Source organism: Alosa sapidissima, chromosome 3, assembly GCF_018492685.1.
Source record: "Alosa sapidissima isolate fAloSap1 chromosome 3, fAloSap1.pri, whole genome shotgun sequence".
In the NCBI taxonomy this organism is placed as follows: domain Eukaryota; kingdom Metazoa; phylum Chordata; class Actinopteri; order Clupeiformes; family Clupeidae; genus Alosa; species Alosa sapidissima.
The window spans coordinates 38,696,172-38,714,307 of record NC_055959.1 but is presented as its reverse complement, the minus strand read 5'-3'; the positions used below and the strand labels follow the sequence as shown (position 1 = coordinate 38,714,307).

At 42.7% G+C, this 18,136-nt stretch overlaps 1 protein-coding gene across 1 annotated transcript in view; it reads left to right on the top strand.

Annotated features, from left to right (window-relative positions):
* The first annotated feature begins 2,668 nt into the window (after positions 1 to 2,668).
* unc13d (unc-13 homolog D (C. elegans)) overlaps positions 2,669 to 18,136 on the top strand; it is a 47,402-nt gene continuing 31,934 nt past the window's right edge. The window contains exons 1-15 of the mRNA XM_042086747.1: positions 2,669 to 3,008; positions 5,309 to 5,353; positions 5,474 to 5,524; positions 6,219 to 6,275; positions 6,620 to 6,727; positions 8,357 to 8,416; positions 8,573 to 8,639; positions 13,352 to 13,532; positions 14,679 to 14,723; positions 15,134 to 15,205; positions 15,391 to 15,460; positions 15,908 to 16,012; positions 16,877 to 16,969; positions 17,452 to 17,552; positions 17,754 to 17,871. Coding sequence (XP_041942681.1) covers positions 2,946 to 3,008; positions 5,309 to 5,353; positions 5,474 to 5,524; positions 6,219 to 6,275; positions 6,620 to 6,727; positions 8,357 to 8,416; positions 8,573 to 8,639; positions 13,352 to 13,532; positions 14,679 to 14,723; positions 15,134 to 15,205; positions 15,391 to 15,460; positions 15,908 to 16,012; positions 16,877 to 16,969; positions 17,452 to 17,552; positions 17,754 to 17,871 — 1,236 coding nt within the window. The 5' untranslated portion in view covers positions 2,669 to 2,945. The remainder of the gene's footprint in view (positions 3,009 to 5,308; positions 5,354 to 5,473; positions 5,525 to 6,218; positions 6,276 to 6,619; positions 6,728 to 8,356; positions 8,417 to 8,572; positions 8,640 to 13,351; positions 13,533 to 14,678; positions 14,724 to 15,133; positions 15,206 to 15,390; positions 15,461 to 15,907; positions 16,013 to 16,876; positions 16,970 to 17,451; positions 17,553 to 17,753; positions 17,872 to 18,136) is intronic.

The following is an 18,136-nucleotide window of genomic DNA, read 5'->3' as shown; positions in this document are numbered from 1 at the left end:
CGAAGTCACACCCACCATATGACATCATAGGTTAGCTAACATTGTGGATGTTTCCCGAATGTTCCCGTTATACTAAAACATCGAAGCAGACTACGCATAACATCGAAATATATATACATTTCTGACCAAGTTAACAAGCAAGTCCCTGTTTAAGCAACATGTCTTAATGAATGTAATTATTACATGTAAAACGCTGACACTTGTAGGAAGAAATGCATGAAGGTAGGCCCATGCCTAAAATCAGAGGAATGCTTCTTCAAAGTATAGGCCTAGGCCTGTGTCCTGTCTGTGTCCATTGACTTGGCTATATAGCCTTCAGTCAGAGACGTTATGCTACAGTACACTTTAGTAATTTGTGTAGTTCTCTAAAGGCAGTGAGGTTATGTTCTGTCACCTGAAACTGAAGCCAGATTCCCATCAAATGTTTTATGTCATTTCAGCAACAGTTTTAGCAGTCTCTTCCTCCCTCTCCCTCTCTGTCTTCCTTTTTCTGGCTCTCTTTGTCCAACATAATCAGATAGCCTGATTGTTGGTTTCATTAAGCCAATTTTCCTGTGCAAAGTAATATGGAAGTTACTGCATTTTGCCTTGGCACAACTCTATTTGTTGGCAAATAATAGGCAGATTAGGTTACAGGCTACAGTAACTTCCAAATAAGGGTCAAAGGTCAAGTTTAATAATAATAATTTTTATTATTTTTTATGTACCCAATAATTTTTTATGTACACACATTATCTTTATTAAAACAGGTAATTGCCAGATTTCCATTTTTCTACCTATAATACATTTGGCTTGACAACAAATAAACTTTAAAGTATTTTTTCACAGTTTCACACTTTGGCAAGTTAAGGTATTTTGCCTTTGTAGGACAGTATAGCAACTTGATAGCCTAAGTGGCCTATGCGAATTGAATTGTGTGTCAGGTTTTACAGGTTTTATACAGGGATTTCCCCTGTATGGAGGTTTATTAATAAATTAGTTAGTTCAACCTCAAAGTAAGAGGAGCCAACAGCCAATCTCAAATTCTGCTTTATAAATTCACTCCCTAATGTCTCAGTCAGGCCTCCCAGGAAAATAACTGAAGATTCAAGCACTGACAGAGTTGATTACAATTTTACCAGAACTTCACAGTACATTTTGCCTGGGCTGTTACCTCAGAGAGCATTTTGCCTCAATAGCATTGATAGGTTACCCAGAGTAAGTGGGCATCTAGCCTGGAAACACCCAGACCTTCACAAGTGTACAACTGGAAGTGGGTCTAAAAGAGGTTCATTGACTTACGACTTCCAGCAGGGGGCGTAACTAGCAGTGAAATTAAACGTACATTGGTACATTAAACTCTTACCAAATAGTTTCAAAAGTATAGCCATCTTGTAAATGAAGGTTTAATTGCAGTTGTTTACTCAATTCCAAAGAAATACACATCCATGCCGGATTGCCGATTGTATTTGTGTGCCCGTGTTTTAGGGACATTGGAAAGGGGCTTCAATGGCCTCTTGGCCAGATGGACTTGCAGAGCAAATTCCATATTTGCCGAAAGGTCATATGGGTATTCCCAGTCATATGGGTATTCCCAGGCTGTTGGTATCAAAGTAATTGTTGAAATGCATCAGACACAAATTTGAACATTGATCTGATGGAATTCCCATAGCCCACAAGTTCAAAACAGCAATGCTTATTACCCTGCCAAATTGGTCCAACCTGTTTGAAACTTATTGAAATGTTTTCTTACAATCCATATCTTAATATGTTGTTACTTTCTTCCATTCAAGTTTTAGTAATATTTTAGATTCAAGGACAGCTTGAATATATTAAACAGATAGGGCTTTGTCCCTGTACTGTGGTGATGAAATATTTAATTTGTCTCCCTCTCTTTTAGGGTGGGTCTGTTTCCATGCTAAATGTTTCTTCTGTCTGTCTCAGTCTGTCTGGTGACGTGATTTTCAAATTATTTCGGAGAAACACCCACAGAGATTATGCCTTATGTTGATGTTAAACTTCATCCGCCTCAACCTGATAAGGGCCAGATCTGGACTAGATCTGTGCAACTATCATGCAGCCACTCTTGGGATGCAAATAAGGCATTAATCAGATTTACATCCACGGCCTCTCTGCAGCCAATCATGTGCAACAACACCAACGAAAACAACCAGGCAGAATGAGGTAGTGTGCAAACAGAGTGGAGGCCTTATCTCGGACTGCTCAATCGATCCCTCCATGCCAGAGGGTTTGTTCTGCGAGGGTCTGAAGCAGAGACTGCGCTGGAGTCACAACATGGGAGACTGAAGCAATGAGAGATGAAGCAATGAGAGATGCTTCAGCAAAACTGAAAAAGATAGCGTTGCACCTCAGCCGCGCAAGACAGCACTAAAGCAGAAGACGCAGTTGCACGTCTACAGGCTCAACATTTTGAACAGGAAGTGGTAAAGCAGATCACTATTTATGGCAACATTGTATTTCTTAATAGTGGCTGGAAAACTGCAGTAATTGTGAAGATGTCCCGGAGTCATCAAGAGAGCACACAACGGGTTTGTGTGGGTCAATGACTGCATCACTGCACACTGACGCGGAGAAGAAAAAACAGTTGCAAGTCACAGGTTCATGTATTTCGACAGGAAGTGCTGACTTCCTCCACCCCACCCCCCACCCCAAAACCACCCTCCCACCACACCCCATCTGCCAGAGCCTCGCTCTTGTAGGCTATCAGTGTTGGAGGAAAGCTTTCTCAGACGACATCAGAAGATTGCAAAGCCCAGAGACACTTTCGGACTCGCTCCTCGCTGTCCATTGTCCGTCTAGCAGGTGAGTCTACTTACTCTGTCCTATTCACCATTGCGTGGGGTTTATCCATCAGCGCCAGTGGTGATACATCATCAGAGCTGATCGTGCTGGAGTTTGCTGGGCAACGGGACTGTGTGTGAGGACTGCGCGTCGTTGGCTCCAGCATGGTGCCAGCAGAGGATGGAGAGACCACAAACAGCGATGCACTTCTCCGCCCTCCTGAGCAGGCAAGTTCACAGCATGGAAGTGTCAGTTGTGACCATCAAATGACAAGAAGACTAACATTTTATGACAATTGTGTGTGTGTGTGTGGGGGGGTGGTGTTAAGATAGCAGTTCTTGCTTGTTTTTTTGTCAAATCATTTCAAGTGGTATCACCAAGAAAGCGTTACACACCACACTACCACCAATAGCATTAAAATCCCACCATGGCACTGTATGCTGTATTTGTGATACGTTAGAATCATGTTTGGTCTCAGTGCCTGAAGATTTGGTCTCAGTTCACTCAGTGCAGTGAAAAAGACTTACTGAACGGGACAGCTTGGCAATTTCAGTTTTGCTTCATTTCAGACGTTTAAGCGCTGATGGGTTGGGACAGGTGGATGGTGTCCCACCTGTAGCAGGTGGCCTTACTCTGAGCCAGGTCATAGTCAGCTCCTCAAGGCCTTACCGCCTCGTTGGAAAAGCCATGTTTCTCTGATACGCTGCTCTGTGATGTTGTGATGGCTAGTTCAGATGGCCTCCAACAAGGAAGTGGCCTGGTACAACTCAGCGGTGGCCATGCATTTGCATTTACATCTGTTCCGTGTTTGTCCTGCACTCATATGTAGGCCCTGTGGCGTTTGTGCTATGTTTGGACACCCGTGCCTCTGAACCGAGGAGAGGAGAAATGTCATGCCATATCTATTCAACATGAAGAGGCACTTGACAAATTGCATTGAAACAAGGGCTTTAAACCTGCCTGGACAACTGTAGTGTTACAAATCCACTACTTTGTTTGAAAACTCCATCAAGATAGCATATTCACCAATCTAGTTGTACTTCTATCTTCTTAACTGAATGTTCTTTTAATGTATTATTTCATGAGCTTGACTGTGGACCACAGATACAATATGAGGTCATGCAGTGACACTCTGTTTTTAGCAACAAATTTTAATATAAATATATAATTATAAATATATACAAATATATACAATTATAATTGTGACATTTTGGAAAAGATGCATGAAGGTATGTCATAGATCCACTCATGAGTTGACCTTCCTCAAATGTAACACACTATACACTATACCTTGTTATGTCCGATTAGGTGAAAAGCCTTCAGTACACTTTAGTCATCTGTGTATTCCTCAGTTTAGCACCATAAGCAGTTAGGTTACATTCTGTCATCTCAAATTAGAGCCAGATTCCTATGAGACTGTGTCAGCAGCCATTCTCTCTCACTCTCTCTCTCTCTCTCTCTCTCTCTCTATACAGTATATATATATTTCATGTCACATCCATAACGCTGATAAAATGCCTTGTATTCTTAGGATGAAATTGATTATATGAAATTTGAGGATTTCTCAGTATTCAGAGGACAGAGGTTACATTAAAAGTTATGCAAATTAATCCACTAATACTAATTTTGCCCCCACTCTAAGGCATTTTGTTGGTATATATATGTATATATACTGTATATATATAAATGTATACTGGTATACATAGGGTCGTAGTCACCATAGACATTGAGGGGAACGTGTCCCCCCAATATTCAAATATAATGTCCCCTCCAATATACGGACATAGAAAAATAAATAAAGAAAAAAAAACGCAATACTACAGGAAACCAACAAGCACCATCATCTGAAATGTAATCAAACGTAAATAACGCACAAATTAGTGACCTACGGATGGTTCCAGAGTAGCCTATACCCCTGAGTGGTTTGTCCTAGTGGTTTTCTGTTTTTCTAGGGTGACCTGATTGTGTCCTCTTTTTGGTTTGTGAAAAAGAGGACACCAGAGAAAACACTGCCTCAAAAGGCTATTTTGAACTCATTTGTGAACGACAGAGAGAAACACAATGCAAATTTACTGTAAACACGTTTGAGGCTCAAAAAACAAATTCCTGGACGATTTTTAAGGACTCAAAGAGGACATGTCCTAGAAAAAGAGCACATCTTGTCACCCTAGTTTTTCGTTGGTGGTGTGCGCTATCAAAATCTTCCATTTACTGCACCCTACTGCGGTGAGGTATATATATATATATATATATATATATATATATATATATATACTGATGTTGGCTCCATCAAGCCAATGTTCCTGTGTAAAAGTGTTGGTTCTAGACAATGTTCTGGTCTGTCCCTCATGCTGTGTGTGTGTGTGCGTTGTGTGTGCGTGCGTGTGCATGCGTGCGTGCGTGCGTGCGTGCGTGCGTGCGTGTGTGTGTGTCTGTGTGTGTCTGTGTAATCATAATGTAAGTGTGTTTTAGGGAGAGGGCATAGATCACTGAATTAATATGTCAGTTCCTTTCATTGCTCAAACAGGGACATGGTGCAGACCCAGGACTCACCAAGACCCGCCGCAGACAGGTACACTTCCAGTTTCTTCTTCTCCTCTCCTCTCTTCCTCTCCTCTCTTATCTTCTCCTCTCCTCTCTTGTGTTGCCATAGTAGTGAAGGTGAGGCACATCTATGTTCTATTCCCCACAGGGTTCTCCTGCTCGTAAACTGGCGCAAACCAGGAAGATAAAGGACAAGAAGGTCAGTTCTCTCTCTCTATCTCTCTCTCTCTCTCTCTCTCTCTCTCTCTCTCTCTGATAATGATGGATTACCATCATTACTAACCATACAGTACTATGGTTGTCATGGAGCCATACAGTACCAAAGGGAACCTATCCTCTGGTTCTCATGGAGCCATACATTAGCCTACTAAAGGGAACCTATCCTCTGGTTCTTGTGGAACCATACATTAGCCTACTAAAGGGAACCTATCCTCTGGTTCTTGTGGAACCATACATTAGCCTACTAAAGGGAACCTATCCTCTGGTTCTCGTGGAACCAGCCTACTAAAGGGAACCTATCCTCTGATTTCTGTTTGCCGTTTGTTGGCTCTGAATGCGCTGACTGTTTCTGCAGTCATTTTGTAATGCCATATATTGTGTAACCTTATTGCACAACACATGCTTACAGTGGAGCACTGTCATAGAGGTGATATATGGTATCTTTTAAAATATCATTATTATTAGTAGTTATATTATATTATTATAGAGCATTTCTTTATTTTCAGTTAGTTATTTTACTGTAATTGATCCTCGGATAATGTTTATTATTGGTTGATTTTCTTATTTGGTTGATTTACTATATCTTACAGTGCTAATGTATTGTTTATTGTTTATCGTTGTTCTAAAGGGAGCCTCTGCCACACAGCCAATCATAAGCATGTTCTTCTCCACAGGACTTTAAGGAGACGGAGAATCCAGAGGAGGCTGCACGGCGCCACAAGGAGCAGGAGGTGACCTTCCCATTGGTTCATTTCTCAGCCAATAGCATCTCTCTGTTTTTGTAACCCTAAAATAACAACAGTATTTTAATAAATCGAGTCTCCTCACTGATTTGTTTTTAATGGTGGACAAATAATTGCAAATTAGTTGCTAGACTTTTCAGTAATTGCAGTTACGGTGTTGCGTTGTGTTGGAAAGCTGTATGAATAGATACTTTGAATTACATAATTGACATAATTGAATGTCGTTTCATCTGGGTGATAGTGAGATCTCTCCACCTCTCTCTCTCTCTCTCTCTCCATCTTTCTCTCTCTCTTTCTCTCTCTGTCTTTCTCTCTGTTGTTTGTTCCTACAGTTGAAGCCCCTGTATAAGGAGCTGCTGTACACTGTTGCACACAGGCATGGCAAACCAGCTACCAAAGAGATCCACACCGACGACCAGCTCTATCACTACATTCAGCAGGTGAACTCGAGACACACACACACACACACACACACAGACACACACATACACACACACGCACACACACACAGACACACACACACGGGGCCAGCCGTGGCCCACTGGTTAGCACTCCGAACCTGTAACCGGAGGGTTGCCGGTTCGAGCCCCGACCAGTGGGAACGGCTGTAGTGCCCTTGAGCAAGGCACCTAACCCCTCTGCCCTCACTGCTCCCCGAGCGCCGCTGTTGTTGCAGGCAGCTCACTGCGCCGGGATTAGTGTGTGCTTCACCTCACTGTGTGTTCACTGTGTGCTGAGTGTGTTTCACTAATTCACGGATTGGGATAAATGCAGAGACCAAATTTCCCTCACGGGATCAAAAGAGTATATATACTTATACTTACTTATATACACACACACACACACACACAGACTCAAAGGGAACTTTGAAACATATTGTAGCCTATTCTCGCAATGATAGCGAAAGTGAAACATTTTATTTTAAATGATGAATTTGTGCAAGCCTGAGTCATTCATTTCTTTCACATGTCTTTCAACATAAATAATGCATTCATATGCTAGTAGTAATGCCAGAAATTGACGTTTATAGGCCTCTTAGAAATGGTTGTTGCGTCTTGCATATTATTTAGATGCGCACTCAGTTGCGCATCCATGCAGGCAAAACGTAGGAATTAAATGTGGCGACGGCACATGGAAAAAACTTTTACAATGCACTGGCGGTGATAGCCTACAGTTAATGTGAATCGCGGACAATAATCAAAGAAAGTAATTTGCTCCTCCATTCACCAGTTAAAGGCTGTAGTAGGCCTAGTGTTTCTACATGTTTGCACAAAACATAATTTCTGTCAGAAGCCAGTCTATAATGCAGGGGGTAACATGAGGTGAGTCAGACAGAAGAGGGGCCTGTCTTAGTAGCCTATTCCTGAATCCTGTCCCTTTCAAACTATGTTAAAATTGTGTGATTAGCCGCCAGTATAATAAAATCTAAATTAAAAGACAAAATCTTATTAGGCTATAAAGGTCCAAACCTATGAGTCTAAGCCTTAGTCAGGTGTAAGTAATAAGTCAAAGGACCACATTCTGTGTAATACAGAGGTTAACAAAGATACTCTAGTTTGTAATTCCTTTTAAAGTATACATTTTGAAGACAAATGGAGTCATAATACAGGTCCAGGGATGGATTACTGAATGGGCTTACTGGGCCTTCTCCACCCTTCTCTTTTCACAAAACTCACCAGAAGTCATAATTTAAAGGGTCATTTTTTAAAAAATAAAAAAATCTTCCGGGGGAGAATGCCTCAGGACCGTCTATCTGGAGGAGGGGGGGGGGGGGGGGGGGGGGCATCTGTGCCCAAGGGTTCATAATCCATCCATCCATGCCATGCCTATGTCCGTCAAAAGTTTGGAATACCCTAATTGACTGTTGTCAATTAACTGTTGCCCCCCCCCCCAATTGACTGTTGCCCCCCCCCCAATGTTGACATCATGACTACGGCCTTGACACACACACACACACACACACACACACATACACACACACACACATACATTGAAAAGCTCGCACAGACCACAGACATTTTCTGTCCATCCAGGCCAGAGAAGCTATAACCTCTTTTTCCTCCCCTCAGGCATTCAACATGACAGATGAAGAACATAAGAGTTTGCTGAGAAAGGTGCAGGAGACACAGGTGAGGATGTACACGCTAAGGACACGCTAAGGACACGCTACATGCTGCCCTCAGACACACTGTACCAGTCGGCCATGACAGTAGGAGGGCTGTTTTTGCATACTGTATTGCATACAGCAGACCACATCAAACCAATCTATGACCCTGTTCCCTCAGTCTCCTGCGTATGGCTTGATGGTCACTGTGAAGGAAGCCAAAGGCATTCTGGGAAAAGACATCAGTGGTAAGCTCTTTGAAGCCTTTTCTCTCTGTACAGTAACCATGAAGCGGCAGCTGAGAATTTAAGTCCACTGAAGTAACTAATCATGAAACCAGCAAGTGGTTTACAAACGAACACATGCAGTGGATTAGTGCTAGTATTCTGCAGGAAATTAACTCAGACAGTGAAAGTCATGGTGTTCAGTCACTGTTTTAGTTTTTTAGTAGTCTTAAATGTGTTAATGTCTTAAATGTGTTAATGTGTTAATGTCTTAAATGTGTTAATGTCTTAATGTCTTAAATGTGTTAATGGGCCCTATCATGACATTCTGTCACTCATGGCATCGTCACTCGTCAAAAGTCTATTCAAATTTAGTAGGATGTCCAGTTCACATTGGGAGGGGTTTCGTTATCAAACGTGGAGCGCATGGCGCAACAAGGTGTTCCTAGGTTTTTTAATCAGTCATATGGGTGTGTTTGGGTCGTAACATAATTTTAAACCAATGAGAATGACATCTGTCATTCCCTTTAACGGCGCAACGCGCGATATGTCAAATAAATGCATCGGTATTTTGCCATTCAACGGCGCATTTGAAGGATGCTGCTTGCGAGACCGTATGGAATAGTCATTCTTAAACCATGCTTTACTAAAACCTAGCATAGCCTTCATGCATTTGCACTCGTCTATTATTTGAACTCATTGGCAAAGTGAAACTAACTTCACCAAGGAGTCAGTCAACGACAAGACAGTTATGCAGTTACTGGAACTATTGACTGACAATGGGTTACCACCGAAAACATAGGCTGGAAAAAGCAACACTTACCCTATTGCTCAAATGACTGAATAAAACAACATTTATCCTGCAGAGGAGTTGCTTATATCTCGTGACAGTGCGTCTTCAGCTGTGCTCCATACGTGTCTCTTGCCTCCCCTAATCACTTTTAACTGTCATTACCAATTTGCAAATGATGGTGAATAACTACTCATCATGAGATGTACAGTATTTCGTAATATCTTTGTTCTAATTATGTTTCCCATTGTAATCGTGCAATTTGTAATGCTTTGCATGGACGTGCGCTGGTGTGCGTTCATGAATGATAGAAGGATGGTGCGTGCACCTGCCAATATGACTGTTGACATGCGCTCTTAAAATAGCATATGAACAACTCGCCATTGACTTCTGACCAGGTTTAGGTGGTGTACAATAGCGATTTTTAGACAACGCGCCAGGCCCCTCCCTAGGTTGTTAACACACCCCTGGGCGCAATGTTTAAGAAATAAACGTGCAAAATACCGAATTAAACTTTGCACGGGTGAAAAACGAGTTCCAAAATACAGCCCAATGTCTTAAAGGAGAATTCCGGTGTGATATTGACCTAAAGTGTGTTGAAACATGATACCGAGTGTGAGCGTATGTCTCATAGCCCATCTTGGCTTGTCCCCTGCACTCCAAAATCTGGCGCTAGTTAGCCGACAGCTTTTTCAATGGTGCTTTTTCAATGGTGGTGCTTCGGCATCGGGCTAGCCATGCAAATAAATCACTGTTTTACACCATTTACGAGACTCAGTGTATCTCCACACTTCATTGGTAGACTTCCAAGGGCCCTGACATTTAAAACGAGACATTGAGAACTTTAAAAAAGTACTGGTAGTTTACTTACAAGACGATTTATACAGACAGTATCTTCACGAAGTTTAGCGTTTGCAGCCATCTTGAATTTTAGTCACAATAAGTCCAGCGACGAGTAAGAATGAACAGGTATGATAAGGGATCAGATTCCAAAAATAATTCCGTGGAAATGCATTGATTCCAGTTGCTGCTACTGGAAGAAACTGTATTCAGTGTATTCCCCGACAAACACGGGGATCCCCGGACCTCATGCCGACATTCACGACGTCCCCGATTGGTCCCGAACTTCATGTTCTCTAGCGGACGTTCAGGTGACCTTATTGACGTCCGGAGCAATTTGGTTATTGCGTGACGTCCACGTCCGGTGCAGGACTTTCTGGGGACGTCACCTTCAGGTCCCTCGGATGACATTTGCATTTGGTCATTTCAAATACCTTCTAAGGACCCGACAATAACGTTATACCGGGGACATGGGGGGGACGTTTGTTTATTCACACATGGCAGGAGTTGAGAGCACTCTGGCTGCAGGACGGAGACATCACATCCATGCACGACTTCACTACACGTCTGGGGATGACTAAAGTAGGCCTATCTATCTATCTAGTCTGTTAGTCTCTCTAGCAGTAGCTGCATTAGCCTACCGTAGTCTAAGGCAACATATCATACAGTTTATGAAGTTGTGCGTCTATTTGCTCATAGACGCACAACTTCATAAACTGGGAAAAGGGTTGTTAACGTTAAACTCAAAATGTAGGCCTATGTGCTACATAATTCAGCATGTAGGCTATGTCTGCATACATGCTGAATTATGTAGCACATACATTTTGAGTTTAACGTTAATGTATAACGTTACAAACTAGGGAAGGGATTTTATCAAATTCATGTTAGCTGATGTGATGCTTGGTGTAACGTTAGCAAAGTCGCTGTTCTTAGCTTCTAGCTTAGCCTACAATGCGCATTTCTTCAGATCATTACGTGATGCATGTAACATGCTCTAAATAGGCAGTGGTTTATTTAACGTAGTCACGTACTTATTATCTGTTTTATTTTCAGAAACACACACACGGCCGAATTGGGACTGAACCGACATTTGGAGCTGAATACGATGCAATAAAACTAGAGAAATGTTAAAAACAGACCACGTAGCATTTGTTTAGGGTTGTCTAGCAACATAAGTGACTACTTAATTTGTAAAGCAAAACGATCTAGCTCTACATTGCAGAAGAATTAAGGATACTGCTTCTTCATGACTTGTTTAAATGTCATTGTAATTTATTTGACGCATGCTCGCGTTTAAAAGTGTCACGCATAGCTGTCCCTGATGTTACAGCAGCTCCTTGTGGAAACAGCAAAGAGTGCACATATCCGATGAGATTTCTGCCTCACCAGAGCCTTACTGTTTATTAATAAAACAATGATATAGAATAGAAACATCTGGAATCTATTTATTTCATCTTAAAGTTGGCTACAAAGAGCATTAAGAGAAAACGATACATTTTTCTTTATCTGCAATGTTCCAGGAAGATAGGCTTACATTTATAGGCTGTCCCTGTTTGATCACAGGTCCAAGAAAATGAGTGGATATAACGTCAATGCATTCTAGTTATGTTTCATGTACTTTATTTCATGTTGAGTTTTGCTTCCCAGCATGCATTGCGATTCATTTAGTATTTTTGGCTATTATTAGTTTTTAATATTTTGAAACAATATGGTTTGAACAATTTATCTTAGGCTAGCCTAGGCCTACTCTGATGATGTTTTAAACAATATGCTACGGGATATGCCCATTAAAACGTTGTATTAGTTTATTAAGAAAATTACACCGTAGATGTGAAAGCAGCACATCCTAGCCCGGTATAAATGTCCATGTCTACTCATCATTGGTGTAATGCATTCGGAGGACGTGATTTCATACTTGCGTGTAAATATGAGGTGAGTGAAGTTGATTGTGTAGTTGTAGAAAAAGTCGTTAATGCGTGCTCATGTTCCTTCTCTCCTAGCAACGCTGAGACTTACAGGATGTAATAGCCTACCATACTAAATCGCCCTTCATGTTTTTTTTTTTTTTTTTACCATCGCGGAAATATAAACGTTGCGCATAACGTTGCGGTGACCATTACAGGACGTCCTCTCAAAGTCTCGTGGACGTCTTTTAGACCTCCCGAATAGAGGTCCGTGGGATGTAAAGGGAACCCTACACAATGTCGAGGAGGTGACATTCGCCAGGGGACCTTTAGGGGACGTCGCCAGGACTTTATTTTGTTTACTGGGTTCATTTCCACTGAATTATTTTTGGAATCTGATCCCTTATCATACCTGTTCATTCTTACTCGTCGAATTATCGTGACTAAATTCAAGATGGCTGCAAACGCTAAACTTCGTGAAGATACTGTCTGCATAAATTGTCTTGTAAGTAAACTACCAGTGCTTTTTCAAAGTTCTCAATGTCTCGTTTTAAATGTCAGGGCCCTCGGAAGTCTACCAATGAAGTGTGGAGATACATTGAGCCTCGTAAATGGTGTAAAACAGTGATTTATTTGCATGGCTAGCACCACCGATGCCGAAGCACCACCATTGAAAAAGCTGTTGGTAGCATCGGCTAACTAGCGCCAGATTTTGGAGTGCAGGGGACAAGCCGAGATGGGCTATGAGACATACGTTCACACTTGGTATCATGTTTCAACACACTTTAGGTCAATATCAAACCGGTATTCTCCTTTAATGTCTTAAATGTGTTCATGTCTTAATGTCTTAAATGTGTTAATGTCTAAATGTCTTAATGTCTTAAATGTGTTAATGTCTTAAATGTCTTAAATGTGTTAATGTCTTAATGTCGTTAATGTCATTAATGTCTTAATGTCTTAAATGTGTTAATGTCTTAAATGTCTTAAATGTGTTAATGTCTTAATGTCTTAATGTCTTAATGTCGTTAATGTCTTAATGTCTTAAATGTCTTAATGTCTTAATGTCTTAAATGGGGTTGGGGTTGTGGGGGGCAATTCTGAGACACTTAGTCGAAACTTTGTGATAATAACTCAACATTTTCAGATAAAAAAGGGGCAAAAAATGAAAAGTGGGTGTAAGACTGGACTCTGTGTTTTGCCAGGTTTCAGTGACCCTTACTGCATCCTGACCATCCTGCACAACGAGAAGGAGAAGAGCACCCGCAAGGCCATGGCCAAGGCCAAGAAGGCCGTGGTGAAGGACGCAGCGTCTGAGAAAGAGATCTTCCAAACTGACATCAAGAAGCAAACCCTCAACCCCAAGTGGGACGAGACATTTGTGCTGTAAGAGACTTTGATTACATTTTCATGTATTCATTTAGCAGAAGTTTTTTCCAAAGCGACTTACATTCAGTTATATTGCAAGGGCATTGCAATTCGGCCTTGCTCAAGAGCACAGCGGTGGAACCCGGAGATTGAACCCACAACTTTTCAGGCTACTGCACGCTAGCCCAGCTCCTTAGCCACTACACTACCACCACCCTACAGGCTACTGCACGCTAGCCCATGCAAGAACTGATGCACATTAAATGCACAGGGCTGATGGCCTGTTTCTCAAAAGTCAACTTTAGTCTTGAATTAATTAAAAACTTGTGTAAAGTAGAGCATCACAGAAACTTGGAACTGCAATGTTTTAAATATCTCTAAGTCGATCTGCAGCAATGACAGTATACAGATATGACTTCATAGCCTGAAAAATGGAAACTGTAGAAATCAGCTTGACTATACAGTGGATCTGGTTGGTGGTGTGGGGTAGATTATTCAAGTGATTTTTGGGGGGGTTGTGGAGTCTTTCATTTACCCGGTTATATCTTGGCAACCTATTTCTGTCCTCTGTAGCTTTAGGGTTCAGATGTGGAGTTCTGGTTATTTGTTCTGTTTGACCGGCGCCATGTATGGTGTGCTGTACTCTCTGGTTCTGTTTGACTAACGTTCTGCATGCTCATAACACTGCGGTTCTGATGCGCATGGTGTGCTGTATGGTCTCGTTTGTGTGATGCGCTCTGGTTCTATTTTACTGATAGCTTTTGGTTCTGTTTGACTGATGCATTCTGGTTCTATTTGACTGATGCGCTCTGGTTCTGTTTGACTGATACCTTTTGGTTCTGTTTGACTGATGCGTTCTGGTTCTGTTTGACTGATACCTTTTGGTTCTGTTTGACTGATGCGTTCTGGTTCTATTTGACTGATGCGTTCTGGTTCTGTTTGACTGATGCGTTCTGGTTCTGTTTGACTGATGCATTCTGGTTCTATTTGACTGATGCGTTCTGGTTCTGTTTGACTGATACGTTATGGTTCTATTTGACTGATGCATTCTGGTTCTGTTTGACTGATGCGTTCTGGTTCTGTTTGACTGATGCATTCTGGTTCTATTTGACTGATGTGTTCTGGTTCCATTTGACTGATGCTTTCTGGTTCCGTTTTTCACAGGGAGTTTGAGGACATGGCTGATGCCAGTCTGCATGTGGAAATGTGGTGAGTCAACGTTTCCTTCTTGGCTCTCAGCAACCATCCCCTTTCCTCTCCGCGTGGGCTACACACTCGTGCGTGCAAACACACACACAAACACACACACACACACACACACACACACACACACACACACAACCATCCCCTTTCCCCTCTGCGTGGGCTACACACTCGTGCATGCACACACACACACACACACACACACACACACTTACACAAAACCAAACCACTCCTCGTGCTCTCTTAGCCAAGCATGAGTGTACAGTAAGCGACCATGCCGAGGTGTTTTCCTATAGCCGTTAGAAGTGTTTAGCACCCGAGGCCTAGTCAGTGTTTCCCCTGGTTAGTGTGGCGCTGGATGCCTGGACGTGCCCTCTGCGACCTCTGTGACCTCTGTGACCTCTGTGCTCCCGCAGGGATAAGGATGAAGAGTTGTCTCTGGTCCAGAAGCTGGAGGATATCCGCTCGAACTTGCATGGCCTGGCTAGGTCAGTCTGTCACTCTGTCTGTCTGTTGAGCTTACAAACACACACACACACTGACATGTAAACACGTATGCATACATGCGCACACACCAACACACACACACACACACAACTACAGATAGAAATGCTACAGATACAAATTACAAATGCTAGAAATGCCATACAGTTCGGTGATGTTCTGATTCCAGAATGATCAAAGATGCCAAGAAAGAGAAGGGTGAAGATGACTTCCTCGGGAGAATTGTGCTCAAACTGGAGGTACAGATCAGACACTGTGGGACTGTGTAATAAGTGTGTGTGTGTGTGTGTGTGTGTGTGTATGTGTGTGTGTGTGTGTGTGTGTGTGTGTGTGTGTGTGTGTGTGTCCATCACTGTGGGACCTTGAAATAGATGTGCTTGCAGCTTGTGTAGGGCTTGTGCAGGTGGACGCTAGGCAGCACAGCTAGGCCATATTCACTTCAGTAGGCTATGGCAGACCACAGAGTGCACTGGTTGAATTTGAGAACTTATGCACAAATAGCAGTGTGACACCAGCTTGTCAGTTGCCTAATTTGGTATGGATTTGTGTGTGACATAAGTGTGTTTGGGGGGGTGCTGCTGTAGGGTGTCCTGATGAACATCCACGATGTCTGTGTTTGAGACAAGTCTGTCTGCGCTGTACCTCATGCTGTGTGTGTGTGTATGTGTGTGTGTGTGTGTGCACAGAATCTTCACTGCATAGAGGACAGATGGTACACCCTGGAGCCCTGCACTGAGACATACCCTGACCGGGGCAAGTGCCACCTGCAACTCAAGTTCATCCACAAGGAGGTGTGTGTGTGTGTGTGTGTTTGTTTGTGTGTGTGTGTGTGTGCGTGTGCGTGTGCGTGTGCGTTCGTTTGTGCGTATGTGTGTGAAAGGGGTTCTATAGCCCTTTTTCCATAAGGTTTTCAAGTGAATTAACTCATAACTCATAATTATTAACTCATAATTATTAACTCCATTAAACTCCACCAAAACAGTTTTCCATTCAACAGAACGATTCTAGCGAATTCAAATGAAGTCATCATGTCCCTGTTAATGCGCATCTTTCTACTGCGCTGGGCGGTTTTCCACCAACAGATGTAGCGAATGGAACTATTGTGAGGTGAACGTCTTGATATGCGCGAGAGAAATTTCCGATTTTCGCGCTAGCTAGCAGGCGTCACAGTAACTTACATCGCTCCAACCCTTTTCCATCACATTAATGTCGAAGTAACTCTTGTTAATCCACCTCTGGCGAGCGTTTCAACTTGTCACGACAAAACCGACGTTACATCGATATAAGCCCTTTTCCATCACACGTGTCGCACTAACTTCTTGTGCATGGTATTTAAGGCTTATGACTCTTAATGCATCTCTACCTGCTGTAGTGCTCCATGCATACTCTGCCTCCTGTTGAAAGCCACATGTGGGGCTATATGGTCAAGGGGGGTCTTAAACACTTGGAATTGGCTTATTGTAATGTGCCAAATATATAAATGAAATGAAAATTAGTTAAATGGCATTTCATAAGTTGGTTACTTGCCCATACACCCCCCCCCCCACACACACACACACACACACACACACACACATACACACATACACACACACACACACACTGACAGCTCCATGTTGTGTTGATTGACAGCTGCATGTTGTGTTGATTGACAGAGGGATGAGACACTGAGTGCGGGCAGAAGTGCGTATGTGAACTACTGCGGGATCCTGCAGCAGTTTGTCCAGGCTTACATCTCCAAGCAGCAGGTAGCTCTCCCTCTCTCTCTCCCTCTCTCTGTCCCTCTCTCTGTCCCTCTCTCTCTCTCTCTCTCTCTCTCTCTCTCTCTCTCTCTCTCTCTGTCTCTCTTTCAATCTGTCATCCCCTTTTTCTATCTGTTCCTGTGGAATACAGACACAGACAGACGCAGCTTTACTAGAACTGCAAACACATATGTTATTCTTTAATGCAGTATTCCGTAATGAGTTCAACACACACAGAAATGAGGACAGAAGATATTGGAAGTAATGAAAAGAGTGTTTTTGAATTCCCTCTCTCCCTCTCTCATCCTCTCTCCCTCTCTCTCTCTCTGTCTCTCTCCCTCTCTCTCTCCCTCTCTCTCTCTGTCTCTCTCCCTCTTTCTCTCTCCCTCTCCCTCTCTCCCTCTCTGTCGGTGTGTTTACCCTCTCCTTCAATGCTGTCCTTTTTGTGTGACTCCCCCTCTCCCTCCCTCTGCCTCACCTCTCATCAGGGAAACGGCTCCTGGAAGGGCGACCTGTGTGAGGAAGGGACGGCTCTCCTGGAGTTCTACGCCACACAGAATGACCTTTCACCTTTCCTGCAGGACCTGGGGTGAGTCTGCAAACAGGCACCAACAATCAAACAGCTTAAGTGCTTCGGTTTTATATTTAAGAGAGTGCTCTCATTTCTGTGTGTGTGACTGTGTGTCTGTGTGTTTTGTGTGTGTGTGTGTGTGTGTGTGTGTGTGTGTGTGTGCGTGTGTCTGTGTGTGTGTGTCTGTGTGTGTGTGTGAGTGTGTGTGTGTGTGTACAGAAAGTGGGTTGCCTACAGTAAACTATACCAGAGTTTGGAGGTGGACTCGACAGTGTTGTTTCAGCAGTTGACAAGTATTGAGTATCACTGGGACCAGCAGGAACTTCCCTACCAGCAGGTAATATATGACATTATGACAGGTAATATATGACATTATGACAGGTAATATATGACATTATGACAGATGACACCCAATGCGTGGGTGTGGATGTGCAAATGTATGCCTGGGTGGGATATTACTGATGACTATCAAATTGTGAGTGAAATGACTAGAGCCTGACCGATATGGTATTTTAAAGGCTGATACCGATTTCGATATCTGAGAATTTCAAAAACCCAAAAAACGATAAATCAGCCGATATTCATTTTTAACAAACACATGT